The sequence below is a fragment of the Apium graveolens genome, chromosome 9 (genome assembly GCF_009905375.1).
Source record: "Apium graveolens cultivar Ventura chromosome 9, ASM990537v1, whole genome shotgun sequence".
NCBI classification, from domain to species: domain Eukaryota; kingdom Viridiplantae; phylum Streptophyta; class Magnoliopsida; order Apiales; family Apiaceae; genus Apium; species Apium graveolens.
In genome coordinates this window covers 5,490,270-5,506,494 of record NC_133655.1, presented here as the reverse complement: position 1 = coordinate 5,506,494, position 16,225 = coordinate 5,490,270, and the positions used below count along the sequence as shown (strand labels likewise).

General features: G+C 34.2%; 1 protein-coding gene across 2 annotated transcripts; it reads right to left on the bottom strand.

Annotated features, from left to right (window-relative positions):
* Window positions 1-266: 266 nt before the first annotated feature.
* On the bottom strand, window positions 267-6,423 carry LOC141687209 (polyadenylate-binding protein 8-like). Of its 2 annotated transcripts, none has more exons than XM_074492410.1 (9): window positions 5,920-6,423; window positions 3,812-3,927; window positions 2,997-3,644; window positions 2,796-2,873; window positions 2,607-2,696; window positions 2,273-2,404; window positions 1,339-1,506; window positions 1,067-1,255; window positions 267-686 (listed from the first exon to the last, which is right to left on the bottom strand). In XM_074492410.1, exons 1-9 carry the CDS (start codon window positions 6,146-6,148, stop codon window positions 447-449), a joined length of 1,890 nt encoding a protein of 629 aa, XP_074348511.1. In that variant the 5' UTR covers window positions 6,149-6,423; the 3' UTR covers window positions 267-446. The 2 variants fall into 2 exon arrangements, with proteins under 2 accessions (XP_074348511.1, XP_074348510.1); XM_074492409.1 differs by having other exon boundaries at window positions 2,273-2,407; window positions 5,920-6,420.
* Window positions 6,424-16,225: the final 9,802 nt, after the last annotated feature.

Genomic DNA, 16,225 nt, shown 5'->3' with positions numbered 1-16,225 from the left:
GGGACCACATAAATAACAATTAAAGATTGTTAACTATTGGAATAGAATGTTGCCAAGTATATAAAATTGAGTGAAAATAAAATATATATGATAATTTGGCAAAGTTGATAACTAACTTGACAACCCTTACCGGAGATGCTCTTGCAGCATAGTAGCTATTATTAACACGTCTATCCTTTGATTAACTCTAACCTTCTTTTTTAAGATTACGTTTAGTAGCCCACTTTGTTAATCTTAAAAGCCTAATCAAGTAAAATCACGGGGCCAAAAACCAAAATACGGCTAATATAGTCTTAAAATGAAATTTTAAATTAGTGCAGCAATAAACAAAACCCATGGCTAGTTCGTTCAACAAAGTTTAACAAACTCCAATCCACCTAGCTGCACTAAATACCGACTTAAAACCAATTACTTTCCGATGACATAATTCCTTGTGCCCCATGCACCTAGGATACAATGCCGTCTCTAAGAGACAATTGAGAAAGTTGATGAACAGGGGTACCGGTCTGTTGTGTGACAGTACGGAGAACCTGCAGAGCTTCAGACACCTTTGCTTGAAGTGCTTGTGGCGATTCAAGCAAATGCAGAACTTCAGGTTGGTCCATCTCTAAAAGCATACCAGTTACCTTCGCTGCTAGTTGCGGTTCCAGCATTTCAACCAGCGGGTAAAGGTTTTCCCCCAAAATCTACAAAACAATCACGTCACTCAGTTTACAAAACATTTAACATCATAGAAATGCATGTTTTATACTGAATTAATTTGGAGATATGGAACTATATGATTTTTTTCCATCTTAAGTTCTCTAAACTTGCAGGGCTCTCTTATTATTTATTCAAATCAATAGTTAGTAAACTAGGCTATGTTGCATCCCAAGTTCGACAGTTCATACAACAGGAATACCAGGTCCTACAATGAGCCTCACTTTTTTGTAAACTGCCAGAACCTTTACTAGCTGCGACACATGTACAAAGTTAACAAATGGCTAGCACAACACCAAACTGTACTTTGCTATATATATGATGTTATATGGTATGTATGGATACGTCTATGCACATATATACATACCATCCTGTGATCATCTGGAGAAGAATTTCTAAGTAGAGAAGCCACTGCCTCGACAGAAATTGGCAGAGAACCTGCAGCATTACCAAAATGCTTTGCCCCGACATTGTATGGAGCAGGTACCATTCCACGCACTGGAACTCGCATGCCACGAGCACGTGGGGGACGATATATACGCCTTCTTCGAAAAGCCTGTTTTCCAAAAGAAAGAAAGAGTGATGAATTTGAAGATAAGCAAAAATTGGAGGACATTTTCAATTAGACGCCCCTCGAACCTGCGGTTGCGGAGGCAGCTGCATTAGTGGGACTCCCTGTTGAGGCAGTCCAGCAATTACTCCAGCAGGACGCAACCCTTGCTGAGCCATGGGCACAAAAAAGTTGGGCATGAAAGCTCCGCCAGGCCTCAAGCCTGTAACAAGTTGTGTCGGATAACCGAAACCAGGCTGAGATAGAAGAAGCCAAACAACAAAAATCTTCGTCAATATGTAACAAGTGGGTACATTAGATCAGAAAAAATGGGATAGCATGTAAGATAACTCCTACCATTCTGTAGCCTAGAAATGAAATCTTACAAGTGAACCTATACAGAAAACATTATGTAGTTCATTTTATATCTACCAGCCTGATTAGGCCCCCTTCCAAAGTGATTAAATTCAGGCCTCAGGGTCTATGTCCTCCACCTTAGAAAGATAAAGCTAATAATTTACTTAAGTGTCTTGGAATTTTAGAAGAAGATGAAAACACTACTGTTTAGTTACCTTGTGGCGATGCATTCCTACCGGCAAGAACTAAGTGATGTAAAGAAGAATTTTATTTTGAAATGAAAAGGCATGTAGTGCATATACTTGGCTGTGATATAATCCTAATAGACGGACCTGAAAATTATGACTATAGCAATGCCACTACTTCCTTTACTATAAATGACAAGTGGTATAAGATTGATCCCTTGTTATAACTGAATAAAATATTACAAGCATTCTTTTTTCCAATTAATGCATCCACTATCTCCAACAGATAAATGGTGTGCGGTCAACTGTTTACATTAAGACTCACAAATGCTTTTGGAGTATAATGTTTTACCAGCTTAGATATAGGTGGTTTGTTTAACATGGAACTGCTTATCGTGACATGAGGAAAATGGATGGCTGTATCTTCTAATAACATCCTACTGAACCAACAACTGACTTCTTAATCATGCAACTAAAATACCTGAGGGGGAATGAAGGCAGGATTGCCTTGTGCATAGAATATTTGTTGTACACCTGGACCACCAGGGGGATAGATAGGCATACGAGGACCGACATAAGTCATTCCGACTGGATGCATATTGAACTGTTGCTCCTGCTGAAGTGACAAATATAATTGTGAGGTACATACTATTTTCTGTAACCTAAATTAATGCAGAGAAGGCAATTAAGTTTTAACTTCATTCATTAGAGCTATTTTGAAATACAGGGTCTATTAATCCCCTTTCTATTTCCTTCTCTTTATTATATACATGTTAAATTTCAAAGAGTATGAATATAAAGGTTTTAAAATAAACCTGATGCCCTGCTCTTCTGTCTTCTCTACGTAGTGCAAATTCAACGTAAAGAGGTTTGTTGCCTACCATCTTGCCATTCATCTCCGAGAGCTCCAAAAATAAACAGTTAACAGTTAGTAAACAAAAGCCACTTTGCAAATTATAAGCATATATACAAAAGCCATTCACAAATAAACCACATTAACTTACTGCTCTAGAAGCCTCCTCTGCAGCTGAAAATGAAACAAAACCTGATCCTTTACTCACTCCACTAGAATCATGCATAACCTATTTAAATATTTCCAATTTAGACTATATATTTGAGAAAACTCAAGTGTGATTGACCAATAAGGTAGCACATATATATAATATTCTCTTAATCTGAAATAACAAAAATAAAGATATACAGACCTTGCATGAAGTTATAGTACCATAGGGAGCAAAGACATCCTTAAGCTTGTTGTTATCAAAACTATCATCCATATTCTTCACATACAGTTGTGTCTTGTCAGTAGATGCATTCACACTTTGCTCATATCTAACTTTAAGTTCATGTTCCCTCTCAAACTTTTTCTGTGCTTTCCCGACGTACCACTCCTTTTGATCAATTATTATTCCATTTAGAGCTTCTACAGATTTAGCAGCGTCACTGGCATTCTCGAAGTTGACAAACCCAAAGCACTTGGACTTCCCATTACCTTCCCTCATCACAACGACGCTAGTAATTTTTCCAAAATAACCAAATCTGTTGAGTAAATCTTCCTCCGTAGTAGCTTCAGATAGATTTTTCACATAGACATTAGTAAACAGTAACCTATCTGCAGCCAGCTCTCTTTCCTGCTTGCTAAGGAAAGGTCCTACAAATACTTGCATATCATTTATCAGAATACCATTCAGCTGCTCAATAGCTTTTTGTGCACCTTCCTCACTGTCATATTGCACAAAACCATATCCCTTTGACTGACCAGAGGAATCTGTAGCAATTTTGCAAGAGAGAATGTTGCCACATGTAGAGAATGTGTCATGCAGTCCTTTATTGTCAACCGACTTGTCCAAATTCTATAGTATCAAAATTTGCACATGGTCAGGTACGAAGGCAAATATCAGGGACAAAAGAGCTTAAGTTTTAATGAATTAATAGTGTAAAAGGAAGTAGGATAGCTAAAGATTAAATAATATTTTTAACAACTCTAAATAGGAAATAACTTAAAATGATGTGAATATACCTTGACAAAAATATTTCCAGAACTCGGGCGCGCGCTAGGGTCCCGGTTAGAAAACATAACTCTGATGGTTTTCCCATTAATTGCAGTGTAGTTCAGCATGTCCTTTGCCCTTGCAGCTGTCATCAAATGATCAGGTTCACCATTACGTATTTCATTTATATTTCAAGGGACAGGGAAACTACTTGATATTAACAGTAAAAAGAAAAATGAAACTTTGGTACAACCGTACAGGTGCAAAAAATGGACAGAGGCGAAGACAATTATTAAGCAATAAGTCTACTATGACTTAATTGATATATGCCAAAAAATCAATTGCTCTAGCAGACTAGCACAGTATGGGGAAGTACGGAACAAGTGATGAGACTTCCTATAAAAATTATCTCTCTCTCTATATATATATTATATCGTGAAATAGTGATATATTACTAAATAATTACAGCCAATACACAATCAATCTCAGATATTCTTCATAACATCTTTAGGAAAACTATCTTTTTAACATTTGTCATATCTTATTTACAAAGTTCTAGTCCACATGACCTAGGTACCAAAAGTTTTTAGCACATGACCGATGGAACTACTTTATTATAGTGAGCACGATAATAGGGAGGCAAACATCCTTCTTTAGTACTGAAACATAGGACCTTGTAGAGTGATTAGTTTTTAATGATATTAAGCTTCATTAGTGTTTAAACTTGTGAAATTTATTAGATTAAAACAAAACCATATATGAATTATACGATATTTATGATGACAAATGCAAACCCGTATAAATTTCCTAATTCAGCTTCAGCGAGAGTATCAATCATAATTATTAGGTATCTTACACATATAACTGGAGTTTTGGTTCCGAATATATGAAAGTATTATGTAAATATTTAGTTTTGGATCCTATTACTTGAGTGGTATGCCAGTAATGTTACATGGCTAGAATTAGGGTTTGTTTGTATCGAATGATCCCTTGTAATACACAAAAGTTAATTGGGTTATGATATATTGAGATTTTTCTAATTAATGTTCGTCACCAATGGTGACTGAACATAAAAAGCTTGGAACTCTTCAGTTTAAGCCATATTTTTATGTAAGATGTGAATCACAGCAAGTTCTGGTGCTTCTAGGTTAAAGCCTAAAAATCCTACATAATCAAACTAATCACAATCGTTCACCATCATTGCAGACTATGCATGAGACAAATATGATATGTCCTACATAACAATTCTAAGCTGTCTAGGACATTCCCTAAATGTAATGTGATGAATGAATGATACTTGTGAAGTTTTAACAAATAACCTCCAAGAGTTGATAATCCTTTAAGACACTTCTCTACTTTTCATATCCTTATCGACTTAACCCATTTTGGCGGTAATCTAAGAATAAATGCACATTTCAGAGAAACCAACAAACACAACAAACACACGTAACACTATCCCAAAACCTGCCCCTTTGTGGAAAAAACAAAAAAGTCTTCGGAAATGAAAAATGTCATCGGTAAATCTACATGTTTATGAGTTTATCCATCTCAAAATTGTGAAATCCATCACTTGTGTGTGTTAATAACTCCAAAAATTAACACTCGCATTGTTTCCCCAAAACCTAACCCTTTCGGAATAATATTAATTATAATTAACCTAAACTTTCAAAATCCTGCGTGCATCTATTCTTCTCTATATCTAATGTATATCAATTAGTTCATACATTGTTAAAAATCAACGTTAACACACAGAATAATCACACATACATCCTACAACACCAAGCATTACAAAAACCAATCAAAGAAACAACAAATTAACGATAATCCAAAATTATTCATACCATCTTAAGCATCGTAAAACATACACTGATTAAACACAAATCAATAGACATTCTACAACACCAAGTAAAATAATAAACAATTCAACGAAAATCGAAAACTGATCATACCATCTTGAGCATCACAGTAATTGAAACCAATTAAAGAAGCAACAAATAAACAATCGAAAATCGATCATACCATATCGAGCATCGTAAAACACATGATTACAAAACATCACACATGCCAAAACACCAATCAACATACCAAAACAACTAAACAAACAAAAATGTATCGAAACTCAAAAAACTGATCATACCATCCTCAGCATCACAGTAATTGACATAACCAAATGAGCACTTAGTATTCACATCTCTACAAACTCGAACAGAATTCACTTGACCAATCTTACTAAACACCTCATACAGCAGTGCATCACCCACATTGTGCTCCAAATCAGTCACAAACAAAGACACAGGCCCCACGCGGACCCCACCATTAACATGGGCCCCACCATTAACCTCAACTCCACCTTGAACCTCTGCCATTTCTATCAAAACCCTTCAAGAAAACAAGATTTTATCACCCTTTTAACAAAAATTGATATATAAACAAATAAATAAAAAAATAAATAAAACCCTGATAATATTTTGTGATTTTTTATATAATGGGGATAGATATAAGATATGTATGTATATATGTTTGTATATATAGGTGTAAGTTGTCAACAGTGTGTCAGTGTCTGAAATAAAACCCTAACAGTGAGACAAGAACTGAGTTTGTGGGACGATGAAATCTAGACCGTCAAAATGTACGTTACTGTGTTGTAAACTGCCTTGAGCCAGGTTGGATCACACTACTCCTAGGACTATTTTTCATATGTTTAGTTAGACTCATAAATTTATTAATTATTGTTTAATGGTAGATATTATTTAAAATATGATCTTTTGGATATCAAAGAATCTTTTGGATATCATTTATAATCTTGTAGAAATATTTATTTTCTTTATTTATTTTTCAAGATATCATTTTTTATATTTATTATATACATAAATTTATGAAAATAACTTTTTTTTTGTTTTTTACGATTTTACTACATTTCGAAAATATTTGCTAAAGAACGATCTGAAAGTGAAATCGACCTAATATTTTATTTTTCTTTTTTTTTTGAAATATAATTGAAATTATATATTATTAAATTTAGAATTACATTTGATTTAAGCTGTATAACTTGTTGAGTAACTGATTGCACAATCAAATATGATTGTAATTACTAAATTTTAGGGTAGCATTTGTGATTTATTTGTAATTACTAAATTTTAGGGTAGCATTTGTGATTTATTATGGTAATTTCAATTGTAAATATGGTTATATCGTATTTTTGTAACAAAAAATTCAGAAAAATAATAGGTGTTTATAAATTTTTTGAAAAAAGATAGGTCCTGTTTAGAAATTATTACTCTGTTCATCCCCTCAACCAACCACACGTATCTTAAGGTACGTATAAAGTATAATTTCATAACTTATTTTCACGATTTATGATTTTAAATAAAAACTGAATGTTTAAAGATTCATTTAGAAAAAGTAATTTTTTAAAGAAAGTTATGGAACTATATTTTATCTACACCTTAGAACGCTCGTATGACAATCTCTCTGAAATATAAAGAAATGAGGATGACAGAAGGAGTAACTTTGAGAAAAAATTAACTTTTTGACTAAGGAATAGGTTTCACCAAATAAATCTCAAATATTAATATTTGGTAGTTAGCGATTGAAATAACGTTCTGGTGCCAAAAAAACCAATTTATCAATCCTAATTTATCTTTTGTAACAGTTTACATGCCTATGTTTAGAAATCGTTTCGTTTTTCACCCCTAACCGTTTTTCGTCTAAAATTGACTGTTCACATTAGTTTGATCACGAGTAAAATTAAAAAAAATAAAAAGTATTCAAGTTTAGATTATACATAATGCATCTTGTAATTCAAATTTCGAAGATCAAATCAATTTTGAAGATGTATTTAGCTCCAAATTTTAAATTTTAGTAACAAAATTGAAAATCTCATCAAGCCCTAACAGGTTCCAGACTCAAAATTATTCAAATTGGGAGTTTGATTTTTAAACATTTTTCACAAAATTTGATATTGTAGAGGGCTTATTTTGTTATTAGCAATAGATTCATATTTTTATTTGTACATTTTGTGGTCGATTTACTTAAAAACAAGGTTGGGCTATTAGTGTTTGTTTTATATTTTGGACTTAAATTTAGATCATACAATTGATTTGAGTCGGTGAGATTGTATTCTGTGGGTTTAGACTGAAATGTCGAAGGAAAATAAGTATTTTGATCAAAATTGATGGTGGCCGGACTCCGGCAAGCTATCCTTAGTGACTAGAGTTTTTCCGATTTCATCCTGGTCAAACTGATGGTGATAGTCAATTTTGATAGAAAACGGTTCAGGTGGTATAAAACGAAACGGCTTCTAAGCATATGTATGCAAACTATTGTAAAAGATAGAGTATAACCGATTCGAAAAAACACTTATAATAAAGGGGTGCAATATCTTAATCACTCTTTTTTTTATCGTAGGTAACCCGCAGCCGCTATCCTTCGGGTGCACACTAGGTAAACCCTACGGGCTCACGCAATAGCTTGCAAATCACGTTAACCAAGGTAAACCGCATTTAAGCGACATGCTCTGGCTCAGGAGGCATAATCGTAAATTCTCCTCCCGTGGGATTCGAACCTGTAACCAAGAGGATAGTTATCCCCTCTTTAACCAACTGAGCCAACCCTTGCGGGCCTTAATTATTAATATTATAAGAGTATAATTCTTAATATGCGGTCAAAATTTGATCAATTTAACCGAGAAAAGTTAAAAGCATACAAGTATTTTGAAAAATGACCATCACGAAACTTTTAATCATTTGTATGATGTTAGGAATAATTGATGATATCAAATAGAAACTATCAGAAGCATCTACAAATATTAATTACTAGTATAAACGGATGACGGTGATAAGCATCGACAGATGATTAACAAGCATCGACGGATGATGATGACATCGACGGATGTTGGAATTCAACGGATAATGGTATCAACGGATGATGATGTCAACGGATGATGAAATCAGTATTTGTCACTTAAGTTGATCTTTGAAGAGGAAAAGGAAACAAGAATTTCAAGTCGATGGAAGACTTTATCTCAAACGCAATTGTATAAGTTTCCTTGTTGTTAATAGAATAGAATTCCTTATACATTGGAAGTTGTGCTCTATAAAATCATAGTTTAGGTTCATGATATATGCATCATGAACATTGTTATATCTTTCGAATAACCTAGCAGTTCTCAAGGATATTTTGTTCATCATTTCGAGAGAGTATTTGTGTAATAAGTTTTTATAAGATTGATAAAAAACTGTTTGATTCTGTTGAAGCTTTGTTTACTTGATCATAATAACTGTATTCACCCCCTCTACAGTTGTTAAGGGCCTAACAATTGGTATCAGAACTTGCTGTTAACGTACAAACAATTTAAGATCTGAAGATTGATCAACCATGTCAGACAAATGAGAAGAAGAAACACAGAATCTGGATCCGAAGCCACAACCCCCAACCACATCACAGATAAGCAACAACATGAGTTGGTATGAAGCAAACAAGGTGCACATCCTGCAAATACATGAATATCCAATCTGGAAAGGCAGGATGGCCATGTGTTTGGAAGCCACAGATCCTGAATACTTAAGTAGGATCTATAATAGTCCTCATAAACCAATGAAGGTAGCTGTTTCGGTTGCAGGAGAACCAGAGAAGATGATAGACAAAGACAAAAAGGACTACACTGCTGCAGATATCTCGTCTATCATGAAGGATGCTAAGGTTAGACATATCCTGCATAACAGTCTTGATAGTGTTATGTCCAACAGAGTCATTGAATGTAAAATAACGAAAGAGATATGGGATGCTTTAGAAGTAAAGTGTCAAGGAACGACTGCTATCAAGAAAAACAGGAGAACTGTGCTTACTCAAGAATATGAGCACTTTGACTCAAAGGACAATGATTCTTTAACTGAGATCTATAACAGATTTCAGAAGCTGCTGAATGACTTATCCCTTGTTGACAAAGAATATGATTTGGAGGATTCAAACCTGAAGTTCCTACTTGTTCTCCCTAAAAAGTGGGACCATAAGGTCACATCAATAATGGATAACTATGAACTTGATAAAACTCCTCTAGATGAGATCTACGGAGTTCTGAAAACTCATGAACTATAGATGGAGCAAAAGAGCAAGAGGAAAGGATCAAAAGCTAGACCAGTTGCACTTAAAGTTAAAGAGAAGTCAAAGAAGAAAGCTAGGAGGAAAAGCTACTCCAAAGGAAAAGCCATGATTGCTAATTCAGATACTGAATCATCAAATTCTGATGATGACTCAAATCCTGATACTGAATCAGATACTGATAGTGATCATAACAACAATGAAAATATGGATCAAATGGTTGCCCTACTAGTTAAAAGTTTCAAGAAGATGGTCTACAGAAAGTTCAGGAAAAGGGAGAAGATTTTTCAGAAAAGGTTCCAGTTCCTCAAATTCTGATAAGAGGAACAACAGAAGATATAGTGATTTGAAGGAAGATAGATTTGGAAAACCTGATAAGTCAAAGGAGAGATGTTACAATTGTGATGGACTTGTACACATTGCAGCTGACTGAAAACCCAGAGCTGAGAAGAAACAAGCTTTGATCTCAAAGAAGAGAAACTGGGATGATTCATCAGACTCAGATGATGGGATCAATTATGCTCTCATGGCAAATGCTAATGTTGAGGTCGAAAATGCTGAATTAAAGATACCTCATTCTACTCTTGCATTTGATACTGATGATATTTATGAATTAAGATTATTTCTTAAGTTTCTGTATGTTATCAAACCTTAGAGAATAATAGAATACAGAGTGAAACCCTTGTGCTTAAGAAAATGAGTGATTACCTAGAAAATGAGTTGCTTTCCATGTTAAAACTCAAAAAGAAAGAGATAATGTTGTTTATGTTAAAGAAAAATTGTTAGAAAAACTTGCTTATCTAGAAAAAAGGAGTTAATTAAAGAGAGAGAGAAGTCATTAAGCTTTGGACTAACTCAGGAAAGACAACTCAAGAAATCTTAGAAAAGGATTATTGGGGATCAGGATTAGGATATTCGGCTAGAACTAATTCTGATAAGAAAAGTGGAGAAAAAACTGAGAAAATAGAACCAATAAAAACTGATAGCCTGGTCAAATTGAACAAGGTTCAAATAAAGACCATTAAGTTTAATCCAAATGCTAATAATGTTAAATCAATTTATGAGGAAGGTACTACCTCAGCACCTAGATCAAACTTAATTACTAAAAAGACTGAACAAGTTCACATAAAATCAGTAAACATTGGTTCAATGACTCAGAAATAGCTTAAGCAAAAGCTGAAGGATTTACTCATGAAAGACAAGAAAAGGTCTAGGAAAAATTTGAATGGCAAGGTAGGTGTTAATATGAATGAAAATTATGTAACCCCACCTAATGCACCGAGAAAGACCTGTTCAAACTGTGGTAGCACTAATCATCTTGCTAGTTCTTGCAAGAAGAATAAAGAGATAAAAACTGTTCCTTCTAAATCAAAGTTTAGGAATAGAACAGTTAGATATAATCCACAGAACCCTTGTTTTCATTGTGTTAGTGTTTGGCACTCTATTTATACATGTAAAGAGTATCACAGTTTGTATTATGATTTTTATAAACTGAAACTCTCTTTAGTTAAAGCAAAAATTATTTCTGCATGTATAAATACTGATAGTAAGAATGTTAACATAAACTCTAATATGAAGTCTTCTGCTGTATATGTTGACAAACTTAAAAAGACCAAAGGATCCAAGCAAGTCTGGGTCCTTAAAAACACTAACTGATTCAAATTACTGATTGCAGGGTGACATGAGGAATGCTCTAGTCTTGGATAGTGGATGCTCAGGACATATGACTGGTTATAAATCCCTACTATCAGAATTTGAGGAGAAGGCTGGCCCAAGCGTTTCTTATGGAGATAAGCAGCAACATGAGTAGGTATGAAGCAATCAAGGTGCACATCCTGAAAATACATGAATATCCAATCTGGAAAGTCAGTATGGCCATGTGTTTGGAAGCCACATATCCTGAATACTTAAGTAGGATATATGATGGTCCTTATAAACCAATGAAGGTAGCTGTTTCGGTTGCAGGAAAACCAGAGAAGATGATAGACAAAGACAGAAAGGACTACACTGCTGAAGATATCTCGTCTATCATGAAGGATGCTAAGGTTAGACATATCATGCACAACAGTCTTGATAGTGTTATGTCCAATAGAGTCATTGGATGTAAAACAACGAAAGAGATATGGGATGCTTTAGAAGTAAAGTGTCAAGAAATGACTGCTATCAAGAAAAATAGGAGGACAGTGTTTACTCAAGAATATAAGCACTTTGACTCAAGAGACAATGATTTCCTAACTGAGATCTATAACAGATTTCAGAAGCTGCTGAATGACTTATCCCTTGTCGACAAAGAATATGATTTGGAGAATTCAAACCTGAAGTTCCTACTTGTTCTCCCTGAAAAGTGGGACTATAAGGCCACATCAATAATGGATAACTATGAACTTGATAAAACTCCTCTGGATGAGATCTATGGAGTTTTGAAAACTCATGAACTAGAGATGGAGCAAAGGAGCAAGAGGAAATGATCAAAAGCTAGACCAGTTGCACTTAAAGTTAAAGAGAAGTCAAAGGAGAAATCTAGGAGGAAAAGCTACTCCAAAGGGAAAGCCATGATTGGTAATTCAGATACTGAATCATCAAATTGAAGGAATTTATGGATGAGCGGAAGCGTGATATAACATTTATTCCGTAAAAACCATATACCTCACATATAGAAAAATGTATAAAAAGAAAAACTGAGGAATCGTAACCATACCTTGTGAATCGAAGCTTTATAAAAATGGAGTGCTAGCAGTTGCTCCTCAGCATGTGAAGCACTCTACCGGTATCCACCTTGAATGATCCTCTTCGATGAACCTTTTTATAAAACCGAGCTTTTATAAAAATGGAGTTTTTGGGAGAGAGAGAGAGAGAGGAAGAAGATGGAGGCTAGGGTTTTCACAAAACCAATATTGTGTAAATAGAATGAGCCATTTCATTCTATTTATAGGGCTCTCCTAGGGTTAAAAAATTATATATATATATATATATATATCTTTATATATATATTAACCCCCCACATTTTATCTTTATAAAATGCTTTAATAATAATTAAAACTATTTTAATCATTATTTCTTTTTCTAAACTATTTAGAAAATAATTCTCTCTCTCATTATTTCATCAAAGAAAATATTCTTTTATGGTGTGACCCTGTAGGTTCAATATTATTCCGGTAGTAGAAAAAAAAAATAATAAACTTTTATTAATTATTTATATGAATACTAAAATTCACTAAATATAATTACCTGATTAATAATATTTATTCTACATCGTGAGTGATGCTTCTCAACATATCGCGATTATCCGGATAATATGAATTCACTTCTTAGAATACCAAGAACTTGTCAGTGACTGGTTACCGTACAATGAATTCCTTCTACCCTTATAATATCCCGATTAAATACAAGGCATGGATCTCGTGTTAGGCCTATCAAATTTAATCATATGATTTCTTATTCATAATACAAAGTTCATATTAATGCAAATTAGAAACTCCTTTCTAATTTCATACACTCTGGCCAGAGATTTCAGAACTCGCATACTAAGAATAACATAGGATATTCTCTTCCTATACTGGAAGTGGTAGATCCTCTATTGACGTTAACTATCTATGTACACAAATCCCTATGCCCAAAATAAACCTAATGGATGTCCTTGAGACAAAGGACTAAACCAAAGCACGGTTCATTATATACAAGATAACTTTAATGATCTCAAGTCTAAGAACACTTGTACAACTATCACTCAGTGAACAATTATTGACACGTGAGTAATCTCCATTAGTTGTTCAACTTATTGAGTCATGTTCAGTGAACTTATTCCCTAATAAGCACCTACATACTAGTTATAGTGTCATCACACAAATGACTATGAGAACAGACATCCTCCTAAAGGGAGTAAGCATAGTATGTACCAATCTTTGCGGATCCACTAACATCCGATTAGTTATCCTATGATCAGGAACTGTTTAAGTCTAGAGTTATCATCTTCTAGATCTCACTATTATAATCTCATTATAATTCTAGAAGCTTTACTCTAAACTAAGGAACATCTTATTTAATACACTTTAAATAGATAAAGCCCATAATAAAATCAAAATAAGTCTTTTATTAATTTCAATGAAATGAAATAGGAATACAAGAAAGTTCTTCCTAACTCATCATACATGATTGGATTTAGGACAAACACTTTCAATCTCCCATTTGAACTAAAGCCAATCACCCTGGTATCTAATACCCATATTCTCTTTATGACGATCAAAGTGAATCTGAGACAATGACTTTGTGAGTGGGTCTGCTACGTTGTTATGTGTGTCTGTTAGATATATTTGATAGTGTCATGGCTAATATGATTTATGTTTAGTTTTTTCAGATCTTACTTAAACAGGATAAATCAGTACTTACTGGAAGTCAGGACTTAAGGATATCAGTACTTATATTATCAGGAGATAATCATCAGAAGATGGATAACAAAACTTAAGTACTGAAGGACGTCCAGATAAGGACAACAGCTGATTAAAGGAAAGAAGATCGAGACAAACATAAGAAGAGATATGCATGAAGAAGGAATTCTATGAAGAATAGAATACTTGAAAGAAAAGATATCTGATTGATATATTTTAGGAAGCAGAATTATATTCCATATCAATTAGCAATTATCTTGTAACTGTGTAGTATATAAACACAGACATAGGGTTTACACTATAAGTGTTATCATTATCGAAAATATTATTCATTGTAACCCTAGCAGCTCTCGTGATATTTGTTCATCACTGAGAGGTAACAGTTCCATACTGTAACAGAGGTTATTATTTCATTAAAGTTTGTTTTCTGTTACTTGAGTTATTAAAGTTTGATTTGATTGTACTTTACACTGTATTCACCCCCTCTACAGTGTGTGTGTGACCTAGGGAGACGAGGTAGAATTAACTCTACCTGTTAGCATTAAATTTCCTTGCGTCTCCTGGCATTCTTTTGCATATATAAACAACCACTTCACATCAGCCTTCACATCAACTCTTTTATCACAAACTCACCTTCATTCTCTTTATATCAAAAACACCATGGTCAATTACAACATATTTTTGAACTATGAAACATTCAACATGGAGCTGAGCTGTGAAGCCTGGCAGCAAGAATGGCACGTCACTGCCATTCCTGATGAGATATGGGACTCAGTTCCCCAGGATGTACTCACCCACCTTCTGTTCTTCTACATGGATTACCATCTCCATCTGGAGCGATTGGAGGAGGAAAGGCTGGAAGCTCTCCGCCAGCAAGAGCGAATCATCAGACTCGCTATTCTGTTTGTCGAGAGTAGGAAGAAGAAATGATTTATTTTCTTCTTCCTATTTTTCTTCATCGTCAGCATTGCCCTGCTTCTTGAGCTAGGACAAAGGCTGTTGATGTTAGGTTTAGCAGCGTAGGACAATCTTGTAAAAGTTCTGATGTAATTTAAATTTCATGAATGTATTCTCTTAATATATTAATGAAATTCCTTTTTTTGCAAGTTCTTGTCTCTGAGATGTTCTGTAATGCATTGATAAATCCTGATAAATATTCATATTCTGATGACCATTTCATATTTTAATTTAAATTAAGTTCTGATTTTACATTTTCAGTACTTGTTCACTTGATTTATTTTGGTCATTCACACTCGATTTTTTTTTCAGAATATTGGTGTTGCAGTGAAAAATAATTGAATAAGTGGGAACAGTTTCAATTTTGAATTAAAACTGATTTACCTTGATTAATGGAATTACTGGGTAAGTGGAACGGTTTTTCCTTGAAAAACTGCAAGTGGGTAAGTAATGATTATTGTTTTCCGGTGCCCATTAACTATTCATTATTACTGCATGTCTGACAGGTGTCCAACGATTACATTTTTTTTTCAAAGAATAAGTAAGACAAAGACAGGATTTTCTAATCTTTTATTCACTTTTATACTTTATCTCTCTATTTGCTTTTACTCTCTTTCTTCTCATGACGTTGGTTTTTCATATAGACATTTTATCAAACACCTAACAGGCACTCTTAAATCTCGATTATTTTCATGGCACCTAAGGATTTGATCATTGATGGAGCTAAATTTGTTCCAAATAACTATGCTGCAATTCTTGATAATGCTGAAGCTCCGTCTGAGTTGCATTTTGTGCAAGATCTTCTTACACACAGTGAAATTGGGTATGCATTGACCCAACCTTCAACCTTTTCGAGCCAACAAGTTCTGACATTTTGGAAGACTGGAAACTTTGATAATGGTGGTCCAAATGGTACTCCTAGTATTGTTTTTGACATGGATGATTCTACATATGGGGTAACTCCTGGTACGATTCGCAAGGCCCTACATCTACCAGAAGGAT